This window comes from Cottoperca gobio, unplaced genomic scaffold (genome assembly GCF_900634415.1).
Source record: "Cottoperca gobio unplaced genomic scaffold, fCotGob3.1 fCotGob3_220arrow_ctg1, whole genome shotgun sequence".
In the NCBI taxonomy this organism is placed as follows: Eukaryota; Metazoa; Chordata; class Actinopteri; order Perciformes; family Bovichtidae; genus Cottoperca; species Cottoperca gobio.
The window spans coordinates 252871-267764 of NW_021166853.1; the positions used below are offsets into that span (position 1 = coordinate 252871).

Genomic DNA, 14894 nt, shown 5'->3' on the forward strand with positions numbered 1-14894 from the left:
TTGTAGTTTGCTACTATTGTTTAGTTATCGTTCAGTTATCGTTTATAACTAAACAATGAACCGTGGACATTAAATACACTTGAGTTAATATCTCTAAGTTAAAGTAGAACAGTATACAATGTACAATAAAGTTAAAATAAGATAATTAACCGCTTTAATGTTGCTGGTGACATTTTCAAAATTCAAGCACTTCCGCGAATTGGTTAAGTTTGGCCCTAATGTCTCACCCTACCTACAGGTTGTTATGGAAACGAACGCGTTCCCCTCTGTTTTATTTTTATTTCTTTTTATTTTGTAACTTTTTAGCTAACGCTACAAAGAAAATTGCACAAACAAAGGTAATTTAACTACTAGAATCACTATGAAAATGTGAAAGTAATTGAACTACCAGCAAGCGACTGAAACAGTGAGTGGATTTAATGACATGCTGTTGGATATACATTTCATTACATACGTATATCTTCTGTTTAGGATTCAACATGACATCCTTCATTACTCAGTTCACTTAGGTATATATATCTTTAAGCATTAACGTGTATGCTACTAACAGCAGATGGCAGGCTTGCGCTTCTTCACTTCGACACTTGTTATCCCTGTTGTCCGCGGATGGAGCTAGTTAGCTTAGCTTCAGTGAAACTCTCCGGAGTGTGTCAGTGTGTCGTCCTCGGGTCGTCTCGTGAAGGAGGATATCCCGGACTGACCTGCAGCGTTTTAAAAGCAGTGGAAACTCTCAGGTTACTCCACCAAACCGCTCTTAAAACAAGCCAATTACTAACAAAAAGTGGTTAATTTGACAATTGAACGGCGACAGAAGATGAAGTATGTGTAACGTAAACCTGGGACATAGCCGCGAGCCACCCCGACGGAGCGCTCGTGTTCACCGGGTTACCCACCAGCTGGACTCGCAGGTACTGTTCGCCGTTTCAACTTGAGTTTTAATGTTTGTTCTTCTTGATCCAGACAGCTGTGTGCAGCTCACGGACTCATTATAAAGTGCTGGTTTCACACGAAGGAGCACTCTGAGCTCAGTGTTTGTTGGTGCGATGGTTTCCATTGTGCTGCTGGACACTTAGTGTTTAACACATAAGAGCATTACGTTCCCTTCAGCCTGTCATATAGCATGTACCACAGGATAACAGCAGGTGTTTTACTAACTCAGGCACATGAAGATGCATTCTTATATCGTGTAGAAGGAGGCAAAACATGGCAAACTAAAGCACCAGATTATAAAACACTAGATAGATTAATAGTCTGCCTTTATTTAATCAGGGCAAACCAACTCTTATTTACAAAGGTGTCCTGCAGATACATGATAACAAAGAACTGTCACAATAAAAGTGTAAAATCAATATTCTTATTAAAACAAAACACATTAAAGTACATTCCACAGGGATAACGCAGGGGCTTTATTACCGTTAGTCAGAAACCTATGGAAAAGTTGCATCTTAAATTATATTAAATATAGAAATTAATTAAGTGACCTCTGAAATTACCTCTAAATTAAGAATTAAGAGGCATTTGTGTTGACTAGTATTTAATAAATACTGTAAATAATATTTTAAAAGTATACATTTGTAATGAATTTAATCTTACCTAAGAAGCTTATTTAAATGTTATAAGTATCCCAATGCAACATTGGTATTTAGTGCTAAAATAAAGGTGCATTCAGGGATATTGTAATTCTATAGTTTGATCCTGTGAGGATTTCTTCGGTGCTGCTATGTTTGAATATGAACTCACTGCATTACTCAGCAAATTCATGCTCTGGTCACATTGTTGTCAATCCTGCACCATGTGAATGACAAAAGGCTGAGTTAGCAGCTGCAGCAAGTGTAGCGCACGAATCAGGCTTTTAAATGCAGTTTCTCAAAATTAAAACTGCATTCTGTACGCCCACATTTAGCTTAATTACATTCACACATGTGAATAAAATATCTATTAAGAATTCTGAATTATTTTTAAATGTTTTATTTCATTTGCATTTTTTGTCTTAAATGTGTTATTTTTTGTCTGTAAAACTTTCATGGTGAAGATCAAACAGACTTACAATGATAAAGCTTTTATTGCGATATTGGCTATAAATAAAGGCAGACATTACAAAGTGCTTTATTTGAACAATGGAAGGAACTGAAACATACATACAAATAAAAAACAAGGTCAGCTGTGAAAAAGTAAAATGTAATAGGAGAAAATAATTAACAGGATAAAAGAATATCTACATAACATTTCTTATCTACCAGCCTGATTCCTAAAATTGTTGTTTACCTTCTCCAGCTGGCAAATGTTCCGTTTGTTTACGAGTCTAGATTGTAGAACAGTCGTTTATCAGGTCATGCTCGAGTTCAGGAGGCTTAAAAGATCAGCGGTAGAACGTGTGGCCAGACCGTGCTGTGAAAGTGATCAGTACAATCTGAAATGTACCGTCGACGAGTGCAACGAGGGTGAGATGAGTCATCACTTTACGTTTAGACACTTTTCTCCAAAGCGACTTACAATCAGTGCAAACAACTCCGAAGTACATTAGCTTCAAATAAGCCAAACCAGTGTAAGTGCAACATACAGAAATAATATATTTATTATTATTATTATTATTGTCCGAGCTGCAGTTTAAACAGGAGAGAGTTCAGTCTGCAGAAGCTGTGCAGACTTCCTGCTGACCTGACATCAATGTAGAGCTCGTGCCACCATGTTGCAGCAGGACAACAAACAGGTTTTATTTGAGGGGGGGTCCCACTCACTGTGAGGGAGCAGCCAGCTGATTGGTCGATGCAGAGAGAAGTGAGAGAGCTGGTGTTTGGTTGGACCGTGTCCAGGATGTAGAAGGACCTCATCCACTCACAGCACGGTGGACCAGCACCAGAGTCTGGAGCAGGTTCAAGCAGCTACTGGTGACCAGTGCAGGGAGGAGCGGTGCATTGTGGGAGAACTGGGGGAGGTTAAAGAGCAGTCGGGCTGCTGCATTCTGGAGCAGCTGTAGAGGTCGGAGGGCTCATGAAGGTCTAGCAGGAGGACAAGAGCCTGGAACCTGCGTCACCTTCTGGGAGTAGAACACTTGTTGAGTTTCAAGTGATGTGCAGACATTCACTGAGAGATGTCAGACGAGCAGAGATTTTTGCCTCCACCTGGTTTCAGACCTGGAAAAAGAATCAGTTGTGTGTCATCTGCGTAGCTGTGGTAGGAGAAGCCATGAGAGGGAATCACAGAGCCGAGGGACCAGCGAAGCTGGGAGTTACAGCGGGGTATCATCAGCATACAACTGCCTACAACATACACAAAAGCCCTTTTTAAAATGTCCGTACGGTCTTTTAAAAAACGTTTTTTTAAAACTATAGCTGTAGAAATATTTTGTGCAATTAAAATGATTGCAGGAATATTTCCAACAGTGAGGTTTCACACAGCCAATCAGCAAAGATATAGAAATCTAGATACCTGGACATGTTTTAATGCTTTCTTTTAATTGTTCTACAACAGAAACATGGATGCTGAGGGATATAAACACGGTCCACACTTCACAGAAGCAGAGAGTCTTTGGCATGAGATGCAGAAATCAGGAGATCTGGAGCAGCGGAGCAGAGATGGAGACGCCTGGAAGCTGGTGGACGTGTTTCTTTCAGGAGGCGCCCCGTGGGGATTTACTCTCCGAGGAGGACTGGAGCATCGAGAGCCTCTGCTCATAACCAAGGTACAGACTCCAAAACACTCTTTATTTCAAATGCAGCTGAGAACTGAGGTGGCGTGTGTTTGCTGGTTAGAGAACACGGAGGAATTATTTTTTACTCACTTTTTTCAGGCTATATGGAAATCTTATCATTTTCACTTTCAATCAAAATATCAACGCCACAAGCTCCAAGTGTAGATTTCATGATGATTCTTAGTTTACATGTGGGAAACACGGCGTGTGACCGTCACTGAGCAGACCCTGCACGCTGCGATGACTAGGATTTATGAAGTTGCAGTACTTTAGCACTAAGCCTCACTGACTCAATTTAACAAAGTCAAAACAAAGATGAATATATTTTCAGCACCGTGAATCCCTCACAGTAGCTTTACTGCTTGATTTGTCCTTTGAATGCAGCTTTCACAAATCTTTATTGACTTCTATGGATTTTGAAGTGTGTCTGTGTGTCGCATGTTCTGATTAGGACATGTGGGGTATGATGTTATTCAGGCTGCAGAACATTCTTTAGACGTGTATTTACTGAAGCTGAAGCAACTCTGTGCATTGGACTCAAACCAACTAGACAACTAACAGTTTGCAGGACTTGGGGGGGGGGGGGGGGGTGCATGCCCTAAAGAAAGACGGACCCTACCTACTAATTTGAGTTATTATGAACAGCTGCAACACGGGAGAAACATTAATGCAGCTGGAAATGTAAGTTATTTGACGGCGTAGTTTAGGGTTAGTGTTTTCCAAAAAAGGGCAAAAAGCAGATTTCTCTTTTTGTGTAAATGTCGTCATCTTTCATTGCTGGAGGAACGACACGCATAGATTCTTGTTGGCGTGTGAAGTTAAAACCGGTGACTTTCCTACACGAAAACTCTTTGCTCAAATTGAGTTTGTTTCTGTCTGCTTGGAAACTTCCGTCTCTTCCCTCCATGAACATGAAGATTTGTTCCTCTGCAGTGACAGTGAACTCAACACACGGGCCCGCTGTGCTTTATCCAGAGCATTACACGATCATTAAAGCTGACGCACGGTAACGTTAACTGTCAGTTACTGTCAGCTTCTGGCCAAGTAAAATATTTCTAGTGTGAACAAACAGATGCTCTGGTTTGAGAGATTAAAATAGAGAATTAGTGAAAGATATAAAAAAGAAGCAACTACTGTAACACTTTCAGTGTTTACGAACCTGTACGTGACACCAGAGGGAACAACAAGCAGGAAGTCACGCTCGTCTACGGGAGATGGGGTTAAAAACTCCCTCATATCACTTCTTCACCTTCTGGTGTAAAGGGTGTTGGACTTGTTCCAGTGCAGCTGCTCCGTGGAGAGAGTGTTCACTGTGCAGTCAAAGCATCTTCAAACTGTTCATTGGCACATTAGGTGCTGAACGTGTAGTGAAGTTCTCCAGTCAGCGTTTTACATCCATAAACTGAACCTCCAGCAGAACCTCCAGCAGAGCACTGAAGACTTGTTAACCAGCTGATCTGAGCCACGGTGGGGACATGTCCCGACATCTTTTCTGTTTACCTAAAATAGTTTGCACCGCAAACCACTACAAAGTATTCATGTCCCAACTGGACGAGAACGCTTCTGTTGGTGTTTGTTGACGTTGGTCGTTGCAGAGATGTGATGGCTGGAGGTTTGTATGTAAACTCTTATGATCCACATCAGTTGGGTCGTGCCTGGAGTCTACGTGGAAAACATTAACAGAGAAACGTAGTTAGTGAACAAACTGAACGTGTTTTGTGCTCCGGTGGCTGATTTGTGCTATTAATGTTATTCATGACTTGTGGAACGACCGTTCTACCTGCAGCCTGACGTTACTCTAGTTAACATCACATTTCATTATTTTCTGATGACTGATTGAACCGCCTGCAATATTTGGTCTTAATGAAAATGTCCCCGCCGCTTACGTGAGTGAGGGAACACGGTGCAGCCCAATCAGCTGTGAAATCCCACTGCAGCCTCACTTCTGTTTACTGTAATGATTTACTACAGCAGACCTTGCTGCTTAACTTCTCATGGTGAAAGCACACGTGAACCTGCTGCTGGATTTCTGTTCCTCCTTTCTGTATTGACCTACGAGAGGTACAAAGTCCGACTCCGATGGCCGAAACTCAGCATCACGTGGTCTCAGAGCGCCACGGTTAAGACCACCTTCACCTCATTACGCAGGTTTTACGAGCATACGTGACAAGAATTCGGACCATTTTAAGTCCTAAAGCTATAAGCTGCGAGATGAGTCGTGTGGATTGAACCGCTGCCAGAGGGACTCTTTGGTTTGAGTTTTGGCAGCGTTTCATTATTAATATTTAGTCTCTGAACGCCACATCCTTACTCCAAGGAAGGACCAACGACAGAGGAGCATCTGATGGTGAGAAGTGTTCACACCTCACGACCCTGAAGACATCTTAACAGTGTTGCTTCCTGGCTGCCACCTCCAGAAAGTACGTTGCTCATCAACTGTGTATTTTACCGTCACTTATCAGATCCCAGCTGGACCTTCTGCTTCATCGTGTGCTGGGTGGAAGTTGAGTTGGAAGCTTGTGGTACCAGGAACACGGAGGAATGCAGGAGCTTTGTTTGATTTTCTAAATGTGGTGAATTATCTGTGACGGGCTGAAGCCTCTAGAACGGCATGATGGGAGAAATAAGTGAGGATTAGTTATTGTCGCTCTGTCGGAGCGGCTCTCACAGAGCAGCTGTTGATTTACAAAGATATGTTGTTGAGTTATCTACAGGAAGTAAACCGTCTCTTTACCTTAATGATGACTTTACATTGGAATCACTATAATAATTATTTTCTTATTATCTGCTTAATGCAGACAAATGTTGGAGAGGCCCAAACACGTGTGTTTAAACATGTGGACATACAGCAGACATGGTGTGTGTGTGTGTGTGTGAGTGCACGAACCACCTGATGCAACGTGTTCTGTATCAGCACCGGAGCTGTGGAGGACGTGTCAGGATGCACCGACGCTGAGATCAGAGGTCTATTCAACTCAATTCTATGTTTATGTAAGATTTACATTACAAACTGGAATTTAAGATTTATTATAAGTAAAACATCTGAAAATGTATTTATTTGTTACGTTTTGTTTTACAAAGTTAGGAAAGCATTATTTAAAGTAGCACTAGATGACATGTTGTCATTATGATGTCACGGAGAATAATGACGCCGTCAGTGTTGAGCCTCGCTTCACACGCAGACGGGTCGAGAGCTCTCTTTCACAATAAAAGCCCTGCTAGAGAGCATATCTACCAAAACAAGAAAACATCTTGCAGAACAGCCGGAGTAATGTTAAATGTGTAAACGCTCTTGGACGTCGGAGGCAAAGAAGATGAAGAGGCTAGATGAACCTGCGTACGTATTAATACTACCAGGTGTTACTTCATCACAGCACTGAGATCAGGGTTTATAGTTCTGGCCTTTATAGTTCAGGGTGGTGATGGCCTAGTGGCCTAGTGGTATGCCTTCCAAACACTAGAAGGTCGGGAGTTCAACACCAGGCTGCCACCATTGTACCACTGAGCAAGGCACTTAACCCTGAGCTGCTCCAGGAGACTGTCCCTGTACTGAGTTCACTGTAAGTCGCTCTGGATAAGAGCGTCTGCTGAATGACCTGTAATGTAATGTTCTTGAGATTCTTACGGTTGGTCTCGCTCTGGACATGTTTCAGCTCTGAGGAAAATGGAAAGAGATCCTGTTGTCTTTGCAACTCGCCAACAATGACAAAGAAAAGCCGTCTGTTCTGGCGATGTTTCCGTACACGTGTAAGAATGTCACAGTAGCTACACGCTGCTACCTACACTCGTGCTCAGGCGTTGGTATCGGGACAAAGAAGGTCGTCTCGGTGCGTCACTGACATATCGTGGACTGTTCTTTATGTCACATGACGATGTTCTGTTGTCTGCCCACCATCTGCTCTTGATGGATGTTAGATTTGATCTGTTGGATAAAATAACTGTGTATCCGTGTATCTGCTCCTCTGGGTGAAGATGTTCCCGTCTCACTGCGTTCTGCTCAACCACACAACAGCACATGTGGATTTATGTGCCACAAGTCTTCTACATACTTCAGCCACAGTGCATTTCACCGTTTGTCAGATTACGCCTCCTTGTTTTAATAATGATAACTATCCACTCGTTCTGTTTCCCTTTATTACTTTGTCTATCATGTTGGTGTCTGAGAGCTGAGTCCTGGGTTCTGGCAGCTTTGTGTGCATGTTGTGTATTAAGTGTTGAGGACGATGGATTAATGTTTTAGTTTTATTGGCTGTTCTCTCACTTATGTGCATTCTTTCCAATTACTGAGAAGCACGATGATAAAACGAGGCCCACGGTTTGATGAGAGGTTCAGAGTATTGGTTAAAAAAAAAAGACAAATCCTGGATCTAATTAAAATTCTCAACATTCCTCTCATAGCTCAGGTTGTGCTCAAGGTCTTTGTGGACTTAAAGTCCTTAGTCTCAATAAACTTATATAATCCAGTTTTACACAACACAGCTGGGCATGTACCTCCTGCACATAGTCCCTGTGCCAGGATCACACTTCATCTGGAGGAAGATGGTGTGTAACCACCAGGCGCTGTGCAGAAACGTCTCTGTTCCCACACGCTGTGATAAATCACCTGCAGGTAAACAGGTTTTACCAATTATTGAATGCTTTGTGTGACCACGCTTGATTCCACTGTTGTAGGATTGCTCAACCTCTGAGTTAAAGATGATTCATGTAGGAGGAAACCAGAATCTGAGCTTTCTATATGTGGAAGTCAGGTTTTTGGAGGTAGGAATTAGTATTGATTAAATAAAGGAGAGCGTTCAGGTGTATAAAATATAAAATATATCCTTTCGTTTGATTTCTCAGGTTGGAAACCGTTAATGACGTGAACACTTCTGTCCCCTGAGTTGCTTCTCATTGGTCAGTGTGGTCATGTGACGCGTCTCTTTGATTGAGGCAGAAAACAACATATTGTGCGTTTAAAGACTTTTAGAAACTGGGATGGACAATCTGAACTGTGTTCTCACATTTTATACACCAAACAATTAATCTAGAAAATAATCTGCATATTAGTCGATGATAAAATAATCGTCAGTTGCGGCTCTAATGTTGAAGATGTGTCTCAAACCTTCCAGTCAAGCCGCTCGCCGCACAGGACGTCTGTCAGCAGATTCCTTTCCCTCACCACCACATCCTTCCCTTCATGCCCCACGGAGCGACATGAGGCTATTTGAGGATCCTCAGGCATCCGTGATGGCTGGAGTTTGACTGATTGTGGCGCGGCGGGGGGGGGGGGCGGACAGTAAACAAAGACTGGCTCAAGCTGATTGTGCTGCCATAGTGAAATATGTTTGGCAAAGCACCATGAATCTCCTGCCTCGACGTGGAGTAAACGCTGCCTGTATTTGCCCTCATGTCTCCTTAATGTCGCCACTTGACACTTGTTTGTTGATTTTATTTACATTCTTCAAATGTTTCCTATCGTGGAGCCGTGTTTCCTGTTGAGTTGTTTTGAATAAAAGCCAGACGTCTGTGGAGCTCGAGGCCGTCGCACAGAGGTTCTGTGCTAACGTTGATCTGAAGGACGTTGTTGTGTTGTTTGTTAGTTAGTGCTGTTCTGCCTCCACACACGTGAGGTATTCTTTAAAGCTACACTTCCTGTCTGCTTTAATCTGAACTACCTTTATGTAATCACATACACACAGCAGCATGCTCTGCTCCCAAACACTGTATACATGAGTTTATTCTCTAGTTTAATGAGAAGTCTGATAGTTTATAGTTAGAAGTACGACACGTCGGAGTCGTGTGCTTACAGTCCCGCAGACCTTTTGTTACTTTGCTCCGGGTGCTTTTATGAATGCTGTGTGTACAGTATATTAGATATGAACGTAAACCTATTTACCGCTTTGAATTATGTTCTTAGATATTCTTTTAATTTTAATTTAATGACTATAAACTCAGCAGGGATGACCCTGAAGTTACCTCGCTGACCCCAAATCCTGCTTCTAGTACAGGCCTCCAAAACAAAGAAGAATCTCACCCCTCTACCGGCTCCCTTTTACTTAAGATGGCGGCAAAGATGATAAAAACGTGGATTTATTCATCTCATATCGTGCCTAACTTTAGTAGATCATAACATAAACAAATGGACCCGCTGATTAAAACTGTTATAAACAGTGAATGAAGCAGTTTGAGGTTAAACATCAGAGTTCCTCCTGCACGCTGTTCAGCTGCTGCTAACCTTCAGGACTGCTCAGCTTGTTTCTCTGAGAACTTAAGATCCAGACGTTCAGGACTAAAATCCTTCATCCTTCAAATATAGAGTTAAAAACACCAGGATGTAGAAAGTGTCTTAAAACTGGATAAACAGTCAGTTTATGAAGCTTCTGGTTACAAACACAACGCTGACGCTGCTCAGAGGGGAGACGACGCCATGACAGGAGAGAGGAAACGTTACCTTCAGGGACATTACACATGTCTCTGTCTCACTACATATACAACACAGGACTGATGACACCATGACAGGAGAGAGAGGAAACGTTACCTTCAGGGACATCACACATGTCTCTGTCTCACTACATATACAACACAGGACTGATGACACCATGACAGGAGAGAGAGGAAACGTTACCTTCAGGAACATTACATATGTCTCTGTCTCACTACATATACAACACAGGACTGATGACACCATGACAGGAGAGAGAGGAAACGTTACCTTCAGGGACATTACACATCTCTCTGTCTCACTACACATACAACACAGGACTGATGACACCATGACAGGAGAGAGAGGAAACGTTACCTTCAGGAACATTACACATTTCTCTGTCTCACTACATATACAACACAGGACTGATGACACCATGACAGGAGAGAGGAAACGTTACCTTCAGGGACATTACATATGTCTCTGTCTCACTACATATACAACACAGGACTGATGACACCATGACAGGAGAGAGGAAACGTTACCTTCAGGGACATTACACATGTCTCTGTCTCACTACATATACAACACAGGACTGATGACACCATGACAGGAGAGAGAGGAAACGTTACCTTCAGGGACATTACATATGTCTCTGTCTCACTACATATACAACACAGGACTGATGACACCATGACAGGAGAGAGAGGAAACGTTACCTTCAGGAACATTACACATGTCTCTGTCTCACTACATATACAACACAGGACTGATGACACCATGACAGGAGAGAGAGGAAACGTTACCTTCAGGAACATTACACATGTCTCTGTCTCACTACATATACAACACAGGACTGATGACACCATGACAGGAGAGAGAGGAAACGTTACCTTCAGGAACATTACACATGTCTCTGTCTCACTACATATACAACACAGGACTGATGACACCATGACAGGAGAGAGAGGAAACGCATGATCTCAGCCAGGCATAACAAACGCACCTTTCACATCATATTTGTAAACTGTTTTTACTGACTTGCGTCTTCAGTAGGAACCAATGTCCTTGGGGCTGAGTGCCACAAACAGAGGAACAGAATATTGAAAACAGATTTTATTCTGTAATACAGTTTGCCACATCTATCTTAAGATCTTTATCTTGCACAACCTCTAATTTAACTTTTATGAAAGACGACCAGGGAATGTGAAGTCCATGTGGTGCTTGTGTGCTTCAGTTAAACGCCTTCGAACTTGTGTTTATGTTGTAAGAATGCTTTTCCAGTTACAGTAAAAGTTGAGTGTTTTTTTTTGTCCGTTTTATTCAACTTTAAACACATCAGTCAGTGATTCAGTTTCTCCACAAAATTCACTACCAAATCAGGACGAGAGCAGGAATCCAGCCAGTCATCATAAAACCCGCCGGCCCACCCGCCTTAACCCGGCCTTCAAATTGTTATTATAGAAAAATGAAAAGGGGCTTTGACTTGAGCCGTCTTGGCTCCGCTCTTCTGTGCTGAGGATAAAGGCCATATAAGACGTAATGGTCTGTAAATGTACACATACCTCTGTAGTTGAGTCATGCAGCCCCCTCTCGCTCTGATTATCAGCTGCAGAGATTTCTCTGTGTTAACGTGCCAACGGCTTTTCTTTCCACACCGAGCCTTACGTGCAGCACCTCCTCGTATCTGAGCCTCTGCGTCAGTGTGAGGACAGCGCTGACCTCTCGTGTGTGTGACACTCCGGAGCGCTGCTGCTGTCACTTTAATATCTTGAGGGTCTGATGGGGTTTAACAACAGCAGCAGTCTCTGACTTCAGTGCTCTGTTATTCCAGGTGTCTGCACTCAGACAAACACGATGCGGTTTGTTTTTACATCAGGCTTGGACAGCAGCTTTATGAAGTATTTTTACAGCCTTTAATCCAAGTGTGTAGAGACTGACCTGCTGCCGTCACTGTAGCCCAATGAAATGCATTTACATTCTCCAACATGTCCCTGAAGCACTTGGTCCTTTTCTACTGCTTGGTGAAATAAAGATTTATAAATGCAAAGTTCTGCACGATTATGCACAAAATGATAATTACGATTATTTGTTATCAATATTGAGATCACGATTATTCATTGATTTTTAGGGACAAATTTTAATTGTCACAACCACAAAGACACAAAACTACAAAGAGACACAAAAGAACCACAAAGACACAAAACAACTACAAAGACACAAAACAACTACAAAGACACAAAATAACCACAAATACACAACACTACAAACAGACACAAAACGACCACAAAGACACACAACTACAGACACAAAATTACAAACAGACACAAAACGACCATAAAGACACAAAACAACCACGAAGACACAAAACTACAAACAGACACAAAACGACCACAAAGACACACAACTACAGACACAAAATTACAAACCGACACAAAACGACCATAAAGACACAAAACAACCACGAAGACACAAAACTACAAACAGACACAAAACGACCACAAAGACACAAAACAACTACAAAGACACAAAACTACAAACAGACACAAAACGACCACAAAGACACAAAACTACTACAAAGACACACAACTACAAACAGACACAAAATTACAAACAGACACAAAACGACCACAAAGACACAAAACTACAAACGGACACAAAACTACAAACAGACACAAAACAACTTTAGTTATGTTTTATTATTACACTTCTGTTTTCATTCCTTTAATGGTCATTATAAATGATGATGATAATAATAATAATAATAATAATAATAATAATAATAATAATAATAATAATAATGTAAACTATGATAATAATAATAATAATAATAATATAAATAATAATAATAATATAAATGATGATAATAATAATAATAATGTAAATGATGATAATAATAATAATGTAAATGATGATAATAATAATAATGTAAATGATGACAATAATATAAATGATAATAATATAAATGATGATAATAATAATAATAATGTAAATGATGATAATAATAATAATAATATTATAAATGATGATAATAATAATAATAATAATAATAATAATAATAATAATAATAATGTAAATGATGATGATAATAATAATATAAATGATAATAATAATAATAATAATATAAATGATGATAATAATAATAATAATAATATTATAAATGATAATAATAATAATAATAATAATAATATAAATGATGATAATAATAATAATAATAATAATAATGTAAATTATAATAATAATAATAATAATATAAATGATGATAATAATAATAATGTAAATGATGATAATAATAATAATAATAATAATAATAATAATAATAATATAAATGATGATAATAATAATAATAATAATAATAATAATAATAATAATAATATAAATGATAATAATAATAATAATAATAATAATAATGTAAATGATGATAATAATAATAATATAATATAAATGATGATAATAATAATAATAATAATAATAATAATAATAATAATAATAATAAAAATATAAATGATGATAATAATAATAATAATAATAATATTATAAATGATGATAATAATATTATTATTATAAATGATGATAATAATAATAATAATATAATTGATGATATAATAATAATAATAATATAAATGATGATATAATAATAATAATGTAAATGATAATAATAATAATAATGATAATAATATTATAAATGATGATAATAATATTATTATTATAAATGATAATAATAATAATATAATTGATGATATAATAATAATAATAATAATAATAATATAAATGATGATATAATAATAATAATAATGTAAATGATAATAATAATGATAATAATAATAATAATATAAATGATGATATAATAATAATAATAATATTATAAATGATGATAATAATAATAATAATGTAAATGATGATAATAATAATATAAATGATGATGATAATAATAATAATAATGTAAATGATGATAATAATAATAATAATAATATAAATGATGATGATGATAATAATAATGTAAATGATGATGATAATAATAATAATAATAATAATAATAATAATAATAATAATAATAATGTAAATGATGATAATAATAATGTAAATGATGATAATAAAAAATAAATATAAATAATAATTCTAATGGATAGAATAGATTGTCTGGAGGAAACTTCTAGAGATCCTGTCTCATGCTAAACAGCTAGTTTGCCGGCTGATGCTGGCTTCCTGGAATATTCTGTTATCTCTGTAAAGTGTTTTGTGTGTGTGTGTGTGTGTGTGTTTCTCAGTTCTCCGTCTGCTGTGTTTATGTTGCAGGTAGAGGAGGACAGCAAGGCAGCAGCTGTGAGTCTCCAGGTGGGAGACGAGCTCGTCAACATCAACGAGATTCCCCTGAGCGGCTTCAGACAGGAGGCGATCTGCCTGGTGAAAGGCTCCCACAGGACCCTCAGCCTGGTGGTGAAAAGGTTGGTAACCAATCCACGTGCCCTCTCCTCCTACACCCCCCCCTCCCCTCACTATGGTAACATCTCCAACAACAAGGTGCACGGTTGCATTAAAGCACTCAGGCTAACGGTGTTCTCACATGATCGTCTCAGGACGCCTTCAAACCACCATAAGGATTTCCTCAGGAAATCTCTAAATGTTTGCTCTCGTATTTTTAAGTGTTCCCTTAAGCGTTGCTAGAAGAGCCTTACTAACCATTTTCCTCAAAAATTGTAATACCAGTCTCTGAAAAGTGAAATATTTTGTGGAACATAAGACAACAGCTGACTTTATGATGATTGCAGAAGAGTAGAAACAAATATCAGCGCATATATG

The 14894-nt window shown here is 39.0% G+C and overlaps 1 protein-coding gene across 1 annotated transcript; it reads left to right on the forward strand.

The window, feature by feature from the left end:
• Positions 1–551: 551 nt before the first annotated feature.
• Positions 552–14615, forward strand: LOC115004910 (protein Shroom2-like; the record flags this gene model as incomplete). Its single annotated transcript, XM_029426642.1, has 3 exons — positions 552–908; positions 3472–3682; positions 14391–14615. Coding segments are annotated over exons 2-3 (432 nt in total), but the record flags the coding sequence as incomplete, so codon positions are not given.
• Between the last annotated feature and the right edge of the window lie 279 nt (positions 14616–14894).